Source organism: Mus caroli, unplaced genomic scaffold, assembly GCF_978045245.1.
Source record: "Mus caroli unplaced genomic scaffold, Mus_caroli_1 scaffold_22, whole genome shotgun sequence".
Taxonomy (NCBI): domain Eukaryota; kingdom Metazoa; phylum Chordata; class Mammalia; order Rodentia; family Muridae; genus Mus; species Mus caroli.
Window position 1 is genome coordinate 7,734,538 of NW_028227277.1, and position 17,845 is coordinate 7,752,382.

General features: G+C 36.2%; 1 protein-coding gene across 1 annotated transcript; it reads left to right on the plus strand.

The window, feature by feature from the left end:
* The first annotated feature begins 9,055 nt into the window (after positions 1 to 9,055).
* On the plus strand, positions 9,056 to 17,129 carry LOC147000048 (vomeronasal type-2 receptor 116-like). Its single transcript, XM_085834288.1, is given in 6 exon segments — positions 9,056 to 9,338; positions 10,624 to 10,906; positions 11,360 to 12,163; positions 12,994 to 13,217; positions 14,318 to 14,442; positions 15,790 to 17,129. Coding segments are annotated over 6 exon segments (2,550 nt in total). The 5' UTR covers positions 9,056 to 9,129; the 3' UTR covers positions 16,695 to 17,129.
* The last annotated feature ends 716 nt before the right edge of the window (positions 17,130 to 17,845 follow it).

Here is a 17,845-nt window from a genome sequence, read left to right on the forward strand (position 1 = left end):
CCTATACAGATACCAGGTACCAAAGTTGAATCAAGATCAGGTTAATGATCTAAACAGCCCTATATCCCCCAAAGAAATAGAAGCAGTCATTAATAGTCTCCCAACTAAAAAAAGCCCAGGACCAGGTGGGTTTAGTGCAGAGTTCTATCAGACCTTCAAAGAAGATCTAATCCCAGTTCTTCACAAACTATTCCACAAAATAGAAACAGAAGGTACTCTACCCAACTCATTCTATGAAGCCACAATTACTCTGATACCTATACCACAAAAAGACCCAACAAAGATAGAAAACTTCAGACCAATATCCCTTATGAATATTGATGCAAAAATCCTCAGTAAAGTTCTTGCTAACCGAATCCAAGAACACATCAAAACAATCATCCATCCTGACCAAGTAGGTTTCATCCCAGGGATGCAGGGATGGTTCAATATATGGAAATCCATCAACGTAATCCAGTATATAAGCAAACTCAAAGACAAAAACCACATGGTCATCTCGTTAGATGCGGAAAAAGCATTTGACAAGATCCAACACCCATTCATGATAAAAGTCTTGGAAAGATCAGGAATTCAAGGCCCATACCTAAACATGATAAAAGCAATCTACAGCAAACCAGTAGCCAACATCAAAGTAAATGGTGAGAAGCTTGAAGCAATCCCTCTAAAATCAGGGACTAGACAAGGCTGTCCACTATCTCCATACCTATTCAACATAGTACTTGAAGTCCTAGCCAGAGCAATTCGACAACAAAAGGAGATCAAGGGGATACAATTTGGAAAAGATGAAGTCAAAATATCACTTTTTGCAGATGATATGATAGTATATATAAGTGACCCTAAAAATTCCACCAGAGAACTCCTAAACCTGATAAACAGCTTCGGTGAAGTAGCTGGATATAAAATTAACTCAAACAAATCAATGGCCTTTCTCTACACAAAGAATAAAAAGGCTGAGAAAGAAATTAGGGAAACAACACCCTTCTCAATAGTCACAAATAATATAAAATATCTTGGCGTGACTCTAACTAAGGAAGTGAAAGATGTGTATAATAAAAACTTCAAGTCTCTGAAGAGAGAAATTATAGAAGATCTCAGAAGATGGAATGATCTCACATGCTCATGGATTGGCAGGATCAACATTGTAAAAATGGCTATCTTGCCAAAAGCAATCTACAGATTCAATGCAATCCCCATCAAAATTCCAACTCAATTCTTCAACGAATTGGAAAGTGCAATCTGCAAATAAATCTGGAATAACAAAAAACCTAGGATAGCTAAAACTGTTCTCAAAGATAAAACATCCTCTGGTGGAATCACCATGCCGGACCAAAAGCTTTACTACAGAGCAATTGTGATAAAAACTGCATGGTACTGGTATAGTGACAGACAAGTAGACCAATGGAATAGAATTGAAGACCCAGAAATGAACCCACACACCTACGGTCACTTGATCTTCGACAAGGGAGCTAAAAACATCCAGTGGAAGAAAGACAGCATTTTCAACAAATGGTGCTGGCACAACTGGTTGTTAACATGTAGAAGAATGCGAATCGATCCATTCCTATCTCCTTGTACTAAGGTCAAGTCTAAGTGGGTCAAGGAACTACACATAAAACCAGAGACACTGAAACTTATAGAGGAGAAAGTGGGGAAAAGCCTCGAAGATATGGGCACAGGGGAAAAATTCCTGAATAGAACAGTAATGGCTTGTGCTGTAAGATCGAGAATTGACAAGTGGGACCTCATGAAACTGCAAAGCTTCTGCAAGGCAAAGGACACCATCAATAAGATAAAAAAACCACCAACAGAGTGGGAAAGGAACTTTACCTATCCTAAATCAGATTAGGGACTAATATCCAATATATATAAAGAACTAAAGAAGGTGGACTCCAGAAAGTCAAATAACCCCATTAAAAAATGTGGCTCAGAACTGAACAAAGAATTCTCACCTGAGGAATACCGAATGGCAGAGAAGCACCTAAAAAAATGTTCACATCCTTAATCATCAGGGAAATGCAAATCAAAACAACCCTGAGATTCCACCTCACACCAGTCAGAATGGCTAAGATCAAAAATTCAGGTGACAGCAGATGCTGGCGAGGATGTGGAGAAAGAGGAACACTCCTCCAATGTTGGTGGGATTGCAAGCTTGTACAACCACTCTGAAAATCAGTCTGGCGGTTCCTCAAAAAATTGGACATAGTACTACCGGAGGATCCAGCAATACCTCTCCTGGGCATATATCCAGAAGATTTCCCAACCGGTAAGAAGGACACATGCTCCACTATGTTCATAGCAGCCCTATTTATAATAGCCAGATGCTGGAAAGAACCCAGATGTCCCTCAACAGAGGAATGGATACAGAAATTATGGTACATTTACACAATGGAGTACTACTCAGCTATTAAAAAGAATGAATTTATGAAATTCCTAGCCAAATGGATGGACCTGGAGGGATCATCTTGAGTGAAGTAACACAATCACAAAGGAACTCACACAATATGTATTCACTGATAAGTGGATATTAGCCCAAAATTTAGGATACCCAAGATATAAGATACAATTTGCTAAACGCATGAAACTCAAGAAGAATGAAGACCAAAGTGTAGACAATATGCCCCTTCTTAGAATTGGGAACAAAACACCCATGGAAGGAGTTACAGAGACAAAGTTTAGAGCTGTGATGAAAGGATGGAACATGTAGAGACTGTCATACCCAGGGATCCATCCCATAATTAGCTTCCAAACGCTGACACCATTGCATACACTAGCAAGATTTTGCTGAAAGGACCCAAATATAGCTGTCTCTTGTGAGACTATGCCGGGGCCTAGCAAACACAGAAGTGGATGCTCACAGTCAGCTATTGGATGTATCACAGGGCTCCCAATGGAGAAGCTAGAGAAAGTACCCAAGGAGCAAAAGGGATCTGCAACCCTATTGTTGGAACAACATGATGTACTAACCCGTACCCGGGAGCTCTTGTCTCTAGTGGCATATGTATAGAAAGATGGCCTAGTCGGCCATCAATGGAAAGAGAGGCCCATTGGACTTGCAAACTTTATATGCCCCAATATAGGGGAATGCCAGGGCCAAAAGAATGGGAATGGGTGGATAGGGGATTGGGGGGGCATGGGAGACTTTTGGGATAGCATTGGAAATGTAACTGAGGAAAATATGTAATAAAAATATTTTTTAAAAAAAGAAAATTTAGAAAGGTATAAAATAAAATATACATGACATCCCAAATAAATTATGACTATTTTTCTGCTTTCATCATATTCAGCTGTAAAGTCCAACTGGGATTTCTGCTGTTTATACAAATCACTTGCTAAATTTTGTAATAGCATAAAACTTAGCCATCTACTGTGTTTTTGTATCTTCAGGAAAAAATGTTATACTCAGTTGTATTAAGACAAATTCTCACTCTCGGTCATGAAACCAACAAATGCTCTAACATGTTATAAGGACATACTCCAGAATGTGTATCACAGCCGTATTTATAATAGCCAGGAGCTGGAAAGAACACAGATGTCCCTCAACAGAGGAATGGATACAGAAAATGTGGTACGTTTTCACAATGGAGTACTACTCAACTATTACAACCAATGAACTCATTGAATGGAAGAAACTAGAAATTCTCATCCTGAGTGAGGTAACACAGTCACAAAAGAACACACATGGTGTGCACTAACTGATAAGTGGATATTAACCCAGAAGCTTGGAATAATCAAGTTACAATTCATAAAACACATGAAACTCAGGAAGACAGAAGTCCAAAGTGTGGCTACTGCAGTCCTTTTAGAAGGGGAAACAAAATATCCATGGGGGAGATACAAAGTGTAGAGCAGAAACTGAAGGAATGACCATCTAGAGACTGCCCGTTCTGAGGATCCTTCTCATATAAATTCACCAAACCCAGACTCTATTGTGGATGCCAACAAACTAACAGGAGCCTGATATAGCTGTCTCCTGAGAGGCTCTGCCAGTGTCTGACAAATACAGAGGTGGATGCCCACAGCCAACCAATGGAAAGAGCCCAAGGTCTGCAATGGAGGAGCTAGAGGAAGGAATCAAAGAGGTGAAGCAGCTCACAGTATCATTGGAGGAGCGAAATATGAACTAACCAGTAGCTCAGAGCTTCCAGGGTCTAAACCACCAGCCAAAGAGTTCACATGGAGGGACCCATGGCTCCAGCTGCAAATGTAGTGTAGGATGGCCTTGTTGAAGATCAATGGGAGAAGAGGCCCTTGATCCTGAGAAGGCTCTATGCTGAAAGGATGTTTTCAGAGGGGGAAACCAGGAAGGAGGATGACATTTGAAATGTAAAATTTAAAAAATCTCATAAAAAAAGGAAAAAAATGGAAAAATTAATGGGTTTCTCCTTGGCAATAAAGAGTTTATCTAATGTCTCCACATCCAACATTCATTATAAAATGCTTTATAGTCATAGTTGGGTGTTTTCCATACCAGGATTTTCATAACAAGATTCATATTCATTGGAGCATAATGAAACTGAATATTTGGTACTCTACACATGAGCAGGTCCTATCATAGGAGTATATGTCAAGAACAGCTCTTCTGTAATGAATGATTATTAACAAATTGACTTTGATCTAAATTCTTATGATAAGCTCTCTGATTCAGAGGATCTCTCTAACGTCACACTATAAAATCAATACATAACTCTTGGTTTTGTAAAGGTTACTTTAAAAAAATATGGATTGTTTTACCAATATTTTAAGCAGATATATATTACATGAATCAAATTAGAAAAAGTCATTTAGAGAATAGATTGAACAGATTTTCTCACAATTGAACCACATGAAAGGATGAGAGCTCGGGTACTTTTCTCTTCAGCAATCACTGAAAAGTATGTAGGACACAGTATTACTTGCATAAAATACACCATGATGATTAAACATTTATATTTACCATAAAGTTCAGGATTCTTCCTCAAAATCATGTTATGTAAATATGTTTGAATGATTCAATCCCATTGACATAAAAGGGATTTCCCTATCTGGTATAGTATATTCAGGAAGAATAAACATATGTAAATGCATACAGTACTTAAGGTATCTAATAGACCTCACAAACAGTAGACATCTGGAATGGGACTTTGATCCCTAATGCACACACCTAATTAAAAGAAAAAAATCTGGGCTCATGACTGTGGAATAAGTAGTTATGTATGGCAAACGATGATCAAAAGACTGAACAATTCATCCAATTGAAAGACTTAAATAATCTTGAATTGGAAAAAGTACCTGTCTCTGATTCTGACAGTTGTTTTCCTCTATTAAAGACACGTCAGACACACAAACTGCTGATTCAGGATGCATAGGATGTCACTCTCAGGGGTTGGTTTTCAGAGGAGTTCAGAGAATATAATGTCTCATAAGAATAATTTGCTCTGAGTTAGTACAGTCTGATAGCCACTGTAACTAGAAGAACAAACTGGGAATATAGTAAAATATTGAACAGATATAAACTGGGAAATATCATTTCCTCCCTGACTCTTTATGGTCTCCTTTTGGCAAGCCAAAATCCAATAAAATAAAATATAAAAATTCACACTATACTAGCTTTGGACTTGCCTGCTCCTGTCTCCCAGGATGGACAAAATAATGTACTAGAATCCTCATCATTCAGGAATTATGATAAGCAGGAAAGTTCCTTAAATTCACAGTGGCACCATTTTCTGTTATTCACTACTGGGAAGCCAGACTCAAGTATGCCTACTCCAGGAATTTTCACATCACTGTTCCGTGACTCACTGTGCCAGTCCCAGGACCACATCTTCCTTGCTGTTTTACAGTGAGATGAAAAGCCAGCTTCCTTAGGTCTCTCTCTTATTTCTCTATGCCTTCCATTCTCAATCTCAAGGAGACTCCTCCACCATCTTCCAAACATAAATATGGGTGAACTCTCTAGGGACTGTTTGAAAGCCCTAAGAGCAGTTGGTGTTGTTACAACACTGATGACATCACAGGGGTTACAAAGATCTCCAGGATACAATAGAATGTTCAGACAAGGAATTGTTTATGTCACGTGAAACAGGCTTTGCCTTTCTGTTAAAGTTCTCCCTCTACTGAACAGAAGCTGAATTGCCTATCCTAGAGACTCTCCTGGGACATAAATACTGATCACTTACTTTTCAAATGCCAGAGATCTCAGACAATGAGCTTTTTTTTTTTTCCGTGTAAGAACAGTGGGAAAATGGTGTGCTTTATTTCCAATGGGATTAACTAGAAAGAAGTTTGACAGGATCAAGAGAAGAGCAAGCCCATCAAGTTGGTAGCAGAACACTTGAGATGTCTACTTTCATCCTATGCCTCAATGGTACTTACTTATCATAAGTACCTCCTGTGCATATCTCTGTGGAGGTCCTAAATGATGTGGGTACTCAGCCAATGGGTTCCCCCATGATTCTAATTATGGAAGAGCTCCTGTTAGGCAGGTAGGTTGGTAGGTCATTGAGGTACACCCTGCTTTCATAAGTTCAGACTGCAGAGATCCTTCAAGTGTAAAATTTTTATATAATATTGAAATTCTAATTTTGGTATTCAATATTAGTATAGTTATGTATATTGGACAATGAAGATTGGAAGGGAAATTGGACCCTTTATTGTAAGCTAAGTTATATGGATTAAGGGATTTTAGGGGACACCTTGGAAGAATCACCATCAGGCATCCTGCATGTACATTGAGTGTTAGTGAAGTAATATGGCATGCCAATTATGATGCATTGGGTTAAAAATCCTGAGTGTAAACAAGCTATAACATGTCAGATTTGGTTTCATTAGAATAAGTTGAATTTTGTACAAAAATCATTTAAATTATAATAGACTAAGATAATATTTGTAATGAAGAAACTGAAATTATATTTGTTGGTGCATAGTTGTATAATGGCCATCCCATTGCCTTTCAAATATCTGTGGTTCATGAATAACATCTTTGCTATTACATATATTTTCATCCATGTAGATTGATTAGTGCACATCCTCAATAGTGCTTCAATGCTTTGCATAAATGGTACTTCTGTGCCATATCAAACCTTGTTTCAAGTGATTGAAGAATCACAAATCAGTATCTGATTAATGGGGAAAAACAGGATAAGAATGGTTTAATATTAAATGATATTAGAATTTATTGAATATACAACAGCAGCACTTCTAAGATTATTCTCTGACATGAAAATAGGATAGAGGCTATCACCTATTACACAGAGAATAACATGGAATCATATATCCGATTTCAACAAGAAATAAAGGGACAAGCAACTGGAAAGAAGCTATTGAATATTATCTGTGAAAAAGAAGAAAACTTTGTTTGATAAACTCACAAAGTACTGTAGTGGATAGCTTAAGATTACAACCCAACAGAATAACTTAAAGGAAAATAGAAACCAAATATTGCCTTGATAATCAGGAAGGACACGATGATGTGTGCTCTGCCTTCTTTCCTCCAAATCAAGTACATAACATGAGCTTTAGGCAAAAAGCAAAGAAATTTTAAGAAATACTATTTTTGTTCCATGCAACATGGAGGATGTCTCTGAAGAAAAGCACATGGAGCCTCACCTCTAAATATGAGCAAACACAAATTTAAGATTATTAAAGACCTGAATGTTTGACCTGTAGTCTTGTTTTAATGAGTATGGAATGGAACCCATTCCATTGCTCATGTGCACCAAAATTACTTCCAAAAGACTGCCACAGCCCAGGATGGCACAACAATAGCAGTCACAGTGGAGAGAAGAGTCTGCCTCCATGCACATTCCCAGTTAATTTGACATGGTATTAGTACAAGGTATATAACAATTATAGAATATGACAACAGAACACTTAATTTACCCAGTCTATTGGTTTGAACTGAAACAAATTTGCAATGAAATAGTTGTAATTCAACCAAAGAATGAAACAAATGTTTATTCATAGTAACAACGATAGTAAAATAAATTCCATAGCAGGACTTTATTATAAGACCGTGACATACCAACCATTCCAAAAATGAAGTGTAAGACTCACTTAATTCAGTCTGGATATTTTGAACAAAAATATAAGGTAGTTAAAAAAATAACAAATCAAATCAATCCTTCATCTTTCTCACTCATTGCAATCTAACCAAATTACATAAATTAGCTTAGCAGCTAACATCTATGTTATTGAAATGTAATCTAAATAGAAATATTTCAAAACAAATGCCAAGTAGAAATAAATGAAAAGTATGAGGAATATACCAGCATTAGCAATAAAATTCTACCTCTTAAATGACACCTAAATTCTTTCCCTTGAGCAAAATATATGAAATTAGTCTCTAACTTCTTAATGAGGTGTGAACATACATCAATCGAAGAAATGTTTCATCAAATGTCATTGACTGCCAGGGGCTGATTATCAGGAAAAGTTCAGCATATCAGTGAATGTCTGCACAGGTACTGATATTTGACCAGATGGGTGTTGAATCTTTAAAATACAGGTATTTTTGGATTTAGCATATTGACATGTTCTCCAGATGGCAGGAATCACGGGAAGTTTGAGGAGATTGTGTAAACATGAGTGGCATACAATAGTATATGAACAACAGAGAGCATGGTCAACTCCAGGCCCAATGTTGCATGTGAGACTGCCCTTCCCTAAACTAGACAATGTGTTACATAATGTTCCATGATTATACTCAACATCTGAATGATATGCAACTTTTATGACCTTCTCAACTTCTGTCACAGTATAGAACTTCTGATGAATTCCATTGTGTTTGTACATAATGGCTGTTGACACATGGTCAGGTATGAACTATACAGGAGAAGATTATCCTTGGGATTTACTCTATGCACATGAATGCAGTCATGGCCCCTGAGGGTAGAAAACATGATCTCAAAACATGTTTTCAAAAATATGTTGATGAAAAGTTTTCAGACCTCAGATGTAGAGCCTGAGGCCAGAATTTTCCCTATGTATCTAGGGAGCCTGACATAGGAAGAATGGAAAGGAACTGTGAATATAATAAGTGGATCTCCAGACAGAGGTACCTTTCAAACAGACACATAGGTGTAACTGTGTGTGTGATGTCTTTCTACATCAGAAACGGATTTCACAACAGCTCCATCCTAGATCCTAGCAGACATGAAGAAGGTCTGTGCTTTCACTATTTCATTTTTGTTTCTGAAGTTTTCTCTCATCTTGTGCTGTTTGACTGAACCCAGTTGCTTTTGGAGGATAAAGAATAGTGAAGATAATGATGGAGATTTGCAAAGGGAGTGTCATTTTTACCTTTGGCCAACTGAAAAATCTTATACTAATGGTAATTTTTTTAATTTATTTTCAAATTTTAGGTAAGCCATTAACTTTCTTTAATGTATCAATGTCAATCGTTTGAAATATTTAGCTGTATATACAAACTGTGGATTCTGTTCTCTTCCTCACCATGTAACTTGAAGAACCCCTGAAAATGAATTTTTATATCAATACTATTTTAATACTTTGAAATGTGTCACAGTTTAGTATAGTTTTAGTGCCATTATACTCAAGTTCACAGTGCTGGACAATGTGAAGGTCTAGATTCTCTCTGTGAGGCTTTTTTGACAATATATGTTGAAAGATATGTTTTCATCTGCCTTGAATTCACAATTCCCTCCTTTGTCTAGAACTCAATATGAAGAGACTGTATCACTGCCTATATTCAATTGTCTGCCCACGCCTCAATATGATCATGCATCTAAATGCTTTCATAAAAGTGTTACCTAATTCGGGTTTCCAACAGATGAACATGCATTGTTTCATTGAAATATTTGTGTATGGGTTGGTCTACTATACCTGGTTAAATATATAACATTACTTATATATTTGTGAATATACTTAAACTTTGCTTTATAAAATAGTCTTTAAATGAGCCTCTTCCTGCAATCCTGAATTTGATACTGAATGTGGAAAAGGAATGCTAGTCTTATATTCTGTTATCAGAATAATCTTTTTATCCAATTACACAAATGCACAAGCTCAGATTAGGTTTATTATCACTATCAGATACAAGGTTAATATTTCTATTAATTACTCAGTAATTTTATTATTATTTAGTAGTTAATATATATTCACAATTCCTTTCCACTCATCCTATGTCAAGTGCCCTGGATACCTAGGTAAAATTCTGGACTTAATCTCTACATCTGAGGTCTGAAAAGATAAATCTAGGAGAATCATAGTAATTCTTGTGGAAAAAAACCTGTTCTCAATGTGGGTTTTAGGTCTGAGGTCCAAAGAGTGAGATGTTATCATTTGTGGCTGCAGATTATGAAGGAATGAGTGTTGAAAATTTTTTAAAAAATAGAAATAGTAAGAACACACTAAAAGGTAACATTAACTTGATGCGTACAACACCCGAAAGGATAATATTCTGCTCATATGGTATAACGTGTCATTTTGTATATATATCTTGAAATGGATAAATAAAATTAAATAAAATATATCCTAAAATAATTAGTCTGGCCGGGCGTTGGTGGCTCACTCCTTTAATTCCTGCACTTGGGAGGCAGATTTAACATATCTCATATTACAAATCTTACAGTATTTGAAATTTCATATTTCAAACATCTCCCTTATCATCACTATGCCTTGTTTTAGAATTGCAGCAAGTGAATATGAGCTTCTTCTGGTAATGTTTTTTGCTACCGATGAGATCAACAGGAATCCTTATCTTTTACCCAACATGACTTTGATGTTCTCCATCATTGGTGGAAACTGTCATGATTTATTGAAAAATCTGGATCAAGAATATAAACAAATAGATGGACATATGAATTTTGTTAATTATTTCTGTTATCTAGATGATTCATGTATGATAGGTCTGACAGGACCATCATGGAAAACATCCTTAAAACTGGCAATGCATTCTTCAATGCCACTGGTAAGAAATTGTGACACTGAATGGGTTAAGAACATTAAATTACATTTACAGGTGCCTACAAGAAAACTTGGAAAGAATGCATTTGTGGGTGTGCTGCTACACAAATGCACACACATACACACACATTATATATATATATATATATATATATATGTGTGTGTGTGTGTGTGTGTGTGTGTGTGTGTGTGTGTGTGTGTGTGTATGTGTATATACAAATTAAATAATCAGTTCATAGATGTACTGTGCATACAGGTAAAATTGTGTTCTAGGAATTTTAGACTTGTCAGGAATAGTCTAGAATCTAATAGGAATAATACATGATGTGTATAGTACAATCTTACTGTTCTTATCTAGAGTTCTGGAAGGTGAGTAGCGTTACATGTATATGAGTCCAAATATCCTAATAATCATATTCCTCACTGGAAGTTTCATCCTGTCTTCTATATCCTTTAGGTTTTCTTTGGAACATTTAATCCTAACCTGCGCGACCATGACCGGCTGTCCCATGTCCATCAGGTAGCCACCAAGGACACACATTTATCACATGGCATGGTCTCCTTGATGTTTCATTTTAGATGGACTTGAATAGGACTGGTCATCTCAGATGATGATCAGTGTATTCAGTTTCTCTCAGATTTAAGAGAAGAAAGCCAAAGGCATGAGATCTGTTTAGCTTTTGTTAATATGATTCCAGAAAACATGCAGGTATACATGACAAGAGCTACAATATATGATAACCAAATTATGACATCTTCAGCAAAGGTTGTTATCATTTATGGTGAAATGAACTCTACTCTAGAAGTAAGCTTTAGAAGATGGGAAGATTTAGGTACTCAGAGAATCTGGATCACAACCTCACAATGGGATATCATCACAAATAAAAAAGAATTCACCCTTTATCTCTTCCATGGGACTATTACTTTTGCACACCACAAAGTTGAGATTCCTAAATTTAGGAATTTTATGCAAACAATGAACACTGTCAAATACCTAAAAGATATTTCTCATACTATACTGGAATGGAATTATTTTAATTGTTCAATCTCCAAGAACAGCATTAAAATGGATCATATGACATTCAACAACACATTGGAATGGACAGCACTGCACAGCTATGATATGGCCATGAGTGATGAAGGTTACAATCTGTATAATGCTGTTTATGCTGCGGCCCACACCTACCATGAATATATTCTTCAACAAGTAGAGTCTCAGAAAAAGGCAAAACCCAAGAGATATTTCACTGCTTGTCAGCAGGTAAAGTTTCTTACATTTCATTATGCTTAGATATATCAATGTGAAATTTTGATGGAACCAGAGAAACAACTGTACATTTGTTTGAGATTACTCTTTAAACTCTCTAAAAAACCTTTTACATGGATGAATAGTATGCACAAATATAATATTTAATAGGAGGCAATATATTTTTATGAATATCAGTGACTTTTGTGACAAGGTGTCTTACATTTCACTAAATGAGTTCAAAATTTAGAATAGGAGCCAAGAATTTTATCATAAATGCCTAAGTGATGGCTAGACTGGAATGTTTGGCTAAAGAATAGTTTCTCAGAAATTGATACATTTGCAGTGCTTATTATTTAGTCATTTACATTAACAAGTTACAATAACATAAATGACTAAGACTCTACATTTTACTAAGTTTACAATTTTTAAAGAATATACTGTATGTACATGAAAATAATTTATTTATTTTCAAAATTACCAGATATTCAGACTTCCCCTTCAGTCTCTCATATACTGTTTCATTTTTAAAAAAAGTATTTTTGACAAGAATCTTCACACAGACACTCACATAGACAGACAGACACACACACACTCACACTCATGCACTGTGTTACTTATTTTCTAGTAATCATTTTTTCTAGCACACTTTATCATCTATCATTAATATGAAATATATAAATTTTCAGTTATCAATGAGGTATACTGATTTTTTCTACACATGTTTATTTCAATACAGCTGTTTTTTTTTTTTTTTGGAGTCATTAAGAAATTAGGGAATTCTCAATTTTGTGTTACCTTTATTGATATGCTTTATTGATATTGGAAGCATGAATCTCTTCTAGGTGTCTTTCTTGATGAAAACCAGGGTATTTATGAACCCTGTTGGAGAACTGGTGAACATGAAGCATAGGGAAAATCAGTGTACAGAGTATGACATTTTCATCGTTTGGAATTTTCCACAAGGCCTCGGATTAAAAGTGAAAATAGGAAGCTATATACCTTGTTTTCCAAAGAGTCAACAACTTCATATATTTGATGATTTGGAATGGGCCATGGGAGGAACATCACTGGGTATACCATAATTTTTTTCAGGATATTTGAATTTTAAAATATGTGACTTCGTGTTTAAGACCAATTGCTACTTTTGCAAAACACCATCCAAAGTTACAATAATCAAACTTTGATAATTGTCAACTTCAAATATATCTGGTAATGGATGGATCAATGGCCTCTGAATTCCATGTTCAATAGTACCCAAATTGCCTATTACCAACAATACAGGAATATATAAAATGGGTTTATAGTATAATGTACATGTATATATGATTAATGAAAAAATTTTAACTATATATTAACATGGGACTTTTTTAATTCTGTAGAAATATATTTATAACCTAATTAAGTATATCATGGATTCATTAACAAAAACGTTTCTCCATATTGAAGGTTTTCTCTTTTTAATTTATATATTTTGTATTGTTTTTTATTTATTTACATTTAAAATGTTATCTTCCTTCGTGATTTCCCCTCCTCCGTGGAGGATTGCCTTATCTGGCATCAGTGGGAAGGAAATCCCTTTGTCCTGGGAAGGCTTGATGCCCCAGAACAGGGAAAACTAGAGTGATGAGGCAGGAGTGGGTGGGTAGGGAGCTCCCTCATAGATGCAGGGGAAAGAGAGAAAGGGATAGTATGTTCAAGGTTTTCTTTTACACTTAGGAGTACTTCATTAATATTATGGGAGTCTTATTAAAATGTTTTGTTCATAGTCATCAAACTACTCTCTCTTGATTTACCCTACATTCTCCCTCCATATATCACAGTATTCTTTTTTGTAATTTATAAATCATGAGAGAAAAACTTGTGCCACCTAAACATTCTTTTTGGATTGATCAGTTTAGGAAGGTACATTTATGAATTGCTCTAACCTGAATGATACATAAATAATATTACATGATGTAGTAATTTTTGTGTGACACTCAGTGTGTTGCAGGGTAATATGAATAAAATGTGCCTGATATTATAAAGTGATACAGGTTATCAGAGGAATATGTATAGCCATTTCTGTTAGTGCTCCATATATCAATCTATGGGGTCATTATTCATATGATAAATACATGAAATACACAGACTCACGTGAATATTATCTAATATTTATGCACTGCCTCAGGTTCCCTCCTCCATGTGTAGTGTGATATGTACTGCTGGATTCAGGAAAATTTATCAGAAAGAAACATCAGACTGCTGCTTTGATTGTGTTCAGTGCCCAGAAAATGAGGTTTCCAATGAAACAGGTACATGCTTGCATGCAGAAGAAAATTTGCTGAATTTGAATACCTTCTCTATCCAAACTAGAAGTATCAAATGGCCTAGATGCAAACTAAAGACCTAACATCTCCATGACTGAAAACATAATCAGTTAAATAGTGCCAACTTCTTTTGGACCCAGCAAAAAACTTCCAATCTTTTTTTTTTTTTAATTTTTAATATTTTTTATTACATATTTTCCTCAATTACATTTCCAATGCTATCCCAGAAGTCCCCCATAGCGCCCCCCACTTCCCTACCCACCGATTCCCATTCTTTTGGCCCTGGCATTCCCCTATATTGGGGCATATAAAGTTTGCAAGTCCAATGGGCCTCTCTTTCCAGTGATGGCCGACTAGGCCAATATTTTCTTGAAACAAGGCCTTTCTCTCACAATATGATGGTTACTGCTTTTATATTATATAGAAAGTGTTTAGGAGGACATATCTGTATAACAATGTTTTAAAGAAACATTTTAGATGTAATAATCTATGCATGTTTATTTTTCTTTGATTTGTTGTACATAGAAAGTTGACCACCTGATCAGTCCACGATCTTTCCCTCTATCACCCAGCTTACACTGTGAAAAAGACCAGATGCTCAGGGAACGGTTGTTGTTTAATGAAATATATTTTAAGAGGTTAGATGGACAAAAGATTAAGTATTTCTTCTTAAAGAAATAGAACAAGAGTGAAGATTTCAAAATGCACCAAAAGATGGCTTAGAGCTTAGCTAAGGAAAGAGGGATAAATGTGAACATCCATAAGCTTCCTGCCATATAGCATGGAATGTGTATTTGGCAAGATAGAGATTGGAAAACAATGAAAGGGACATGCATAGGTCTATGAGGTGTACAGCTTCAAGAATGAAAATATTCCTAAATGCAATCAGTATTTGAATGAGGAATTGTATATTCTGGTTCCTATGTGTAGATACAAAGGCACAAACCACAGAGCAAACAAAGTACGTGATGCATTTCATCAACTGACACCAGTACCGATGTCTGCACACTACCCATGTCTGTGAATAGTGAATTTATGTTTACAGGAATTAAATAATCTGAGATTATGCATATAATTATTCATCATATTTTTGTTTTTGTTCAATAAGAATATTTTTCTGTTCCACTTTCCATGATGTTTTTTTTTTTTTTCAATCACAATGCATAGGTCAATACTGGGCAATTTTAAGTTAGTGGTTCTACAGCAAAAAGGAAGGGAATAGATCATCAACACTAAATTATTTATTAATATTTGCTATGAATAACACAAATATAAAATTATTACCTATGTAATTATGATATCTTATAAGGGTTTATGTACATTTACCAGCAGATATGGAACAGTGTGTGAAGTGTCCAGATGATAAGTATGCCAACGTAGAGCAAACCTACTGTCTCTCAAGAACTATATCATTTTTGGCTTATGAAGATCCTCTGGGGACGACCCTAGGCTGCATGGCACTGTCCTTCTCGGCCATCACAATTCTAGTCCTCATCACATTTGTGAAGTACAAGGATACTCCCATTGTGAAGGCCAATAACCGCATTCTCAGCTACATCCTGCTCATCTCTCTAGTCTTCTGCTTTCTCTGCTCGCTGCTCTTCATTGGACATCCCAACAAGGTCACCTGTATCTTGCAGCAGAGCACATTTGGCATATTTTTCACTGTGTCTGTTTCTACAGTGTTGGCCAAAACAATAACTGTGGTCATGGCTTTCAAGCTCACTACTCCAGGAAGAAGAATGAGAGGGATCTTGGTATCAGCGGCTCCTAAGTTGGTCATTCCCATTTGTACCCTAATCCAACTTGTTCTCTGTGGAATCTGGGTGGTAACATCTCCTCCCTTTATTGACAGAGATATCCAGTCTGAACATGGGAAGATGGTCATTCTTTGCAATAAAGGCTCTGTCATTGCCTTCCACATTGTCCTGGGATACTTGGGCTCCTTGGCTCTGGGGAGCTTCACTTTGGCTTTCTTGGCTAGGAACCTTCCTGACACATTCAATGAATCCAAGTTCCTAACTTTCAGCATGCTGGTGTTCTGCAGTGTCTGGATCACCTTCCTCCCTGTCTACCACAGCACCAGCGGGAGGTTCATGGTGGTTGTGGAGGTTTTCTCAATCTTGGCTTCTAGTGCAGGGTTGCTAATGTGTATCTTTGTCCCAAAGTGTTATGTTATTTTAATTAGACCAGATTCAAATTTTATACATAAGTACAAAGATAAATTTCATTATTGAAATATTCATACTATGAAAATGTTAAATGATACTCAACATATTTTTCTTTGTCTTAACAAAATTAGTACTTAGTCTTATAAAAATTTAAATAATATACAAATTTGAACTTAGAAACAAGACAGAACTGTGTATTGAATACCAATTACCAAACTTTGGTGAAAAATGGTCTCATTAATAAGGACACAATTCTGAAGATATTGAGAACCAGGAATCTCAACTGAGGAAATGCTACCATCATCCTGACCTGTGGTTTTGTGTGTAAACCATGAACTTAATTAACGATTAATATTAGGTGACCATACTGACTGTGAACACTACCATCTGTAGGCGAGTTGTTCTTGGAGTTATAAGAGAAAGGTCTGAAGACAACATTGACATAAAGCCAGTCATCGCCATTATCCCTCATGCTTTCATGGAGTGCCTGCATCCAATTTCATGCCTGGCTTCATTCAATATATTGTGACCAAGGTACATAAGTAAATAAGCACTTTGCTCACAAGCTTCTTTTGATCACTGTGTGTGTGTGTGTGTGTGTGTGTGTGTGTGTGTGTGTGTTTACAACAACGGAATATTTAATATCAACAAAAAAGTTAAATTGTTTCTGTTGAGATTTAAAATATCATCGATTACTGATGCAATGAAAGGCACTTATTTGAAAAGAGAAAGAAGGGTGAATATTAGCAATGTCAAGTATAGTGACAGTATTGCCTATGACAGCACAGAAGCGCTGTACTTTGGAATAACTATAAAATGTACTAGGCAGATGTTAAGAATGTCAGATAACATTACAAAAAAGAAGTATTTTATTAAAGGGACAATGCATATCAGATTGTGCCTACAATATAAGGCTCTTTATATTTATGTGAAAAGACACAATGAGGAGCAATGTAGGGACCTGGGAAGGAAAGTGGACAGGGTGGGGGAATTGGGGGGAGAGGGGAACATGGTCTGGGATTGGCTGAGCAAAAAGGACTGAAACCCTGAGGGCCAGCAGAAAGAATGTAAACAGGCAACGTCAGGAGAGAGGAGGTTTGGGGTAATCCAGGGATTCCAGTAGGGAGAGGGACTTTTGAACCAAACTCGAGCAGGAAGATCAAGTAAATGATGGGGTTGCCACCCCACAGTCACAATTCTGACCAATATTGTACTTG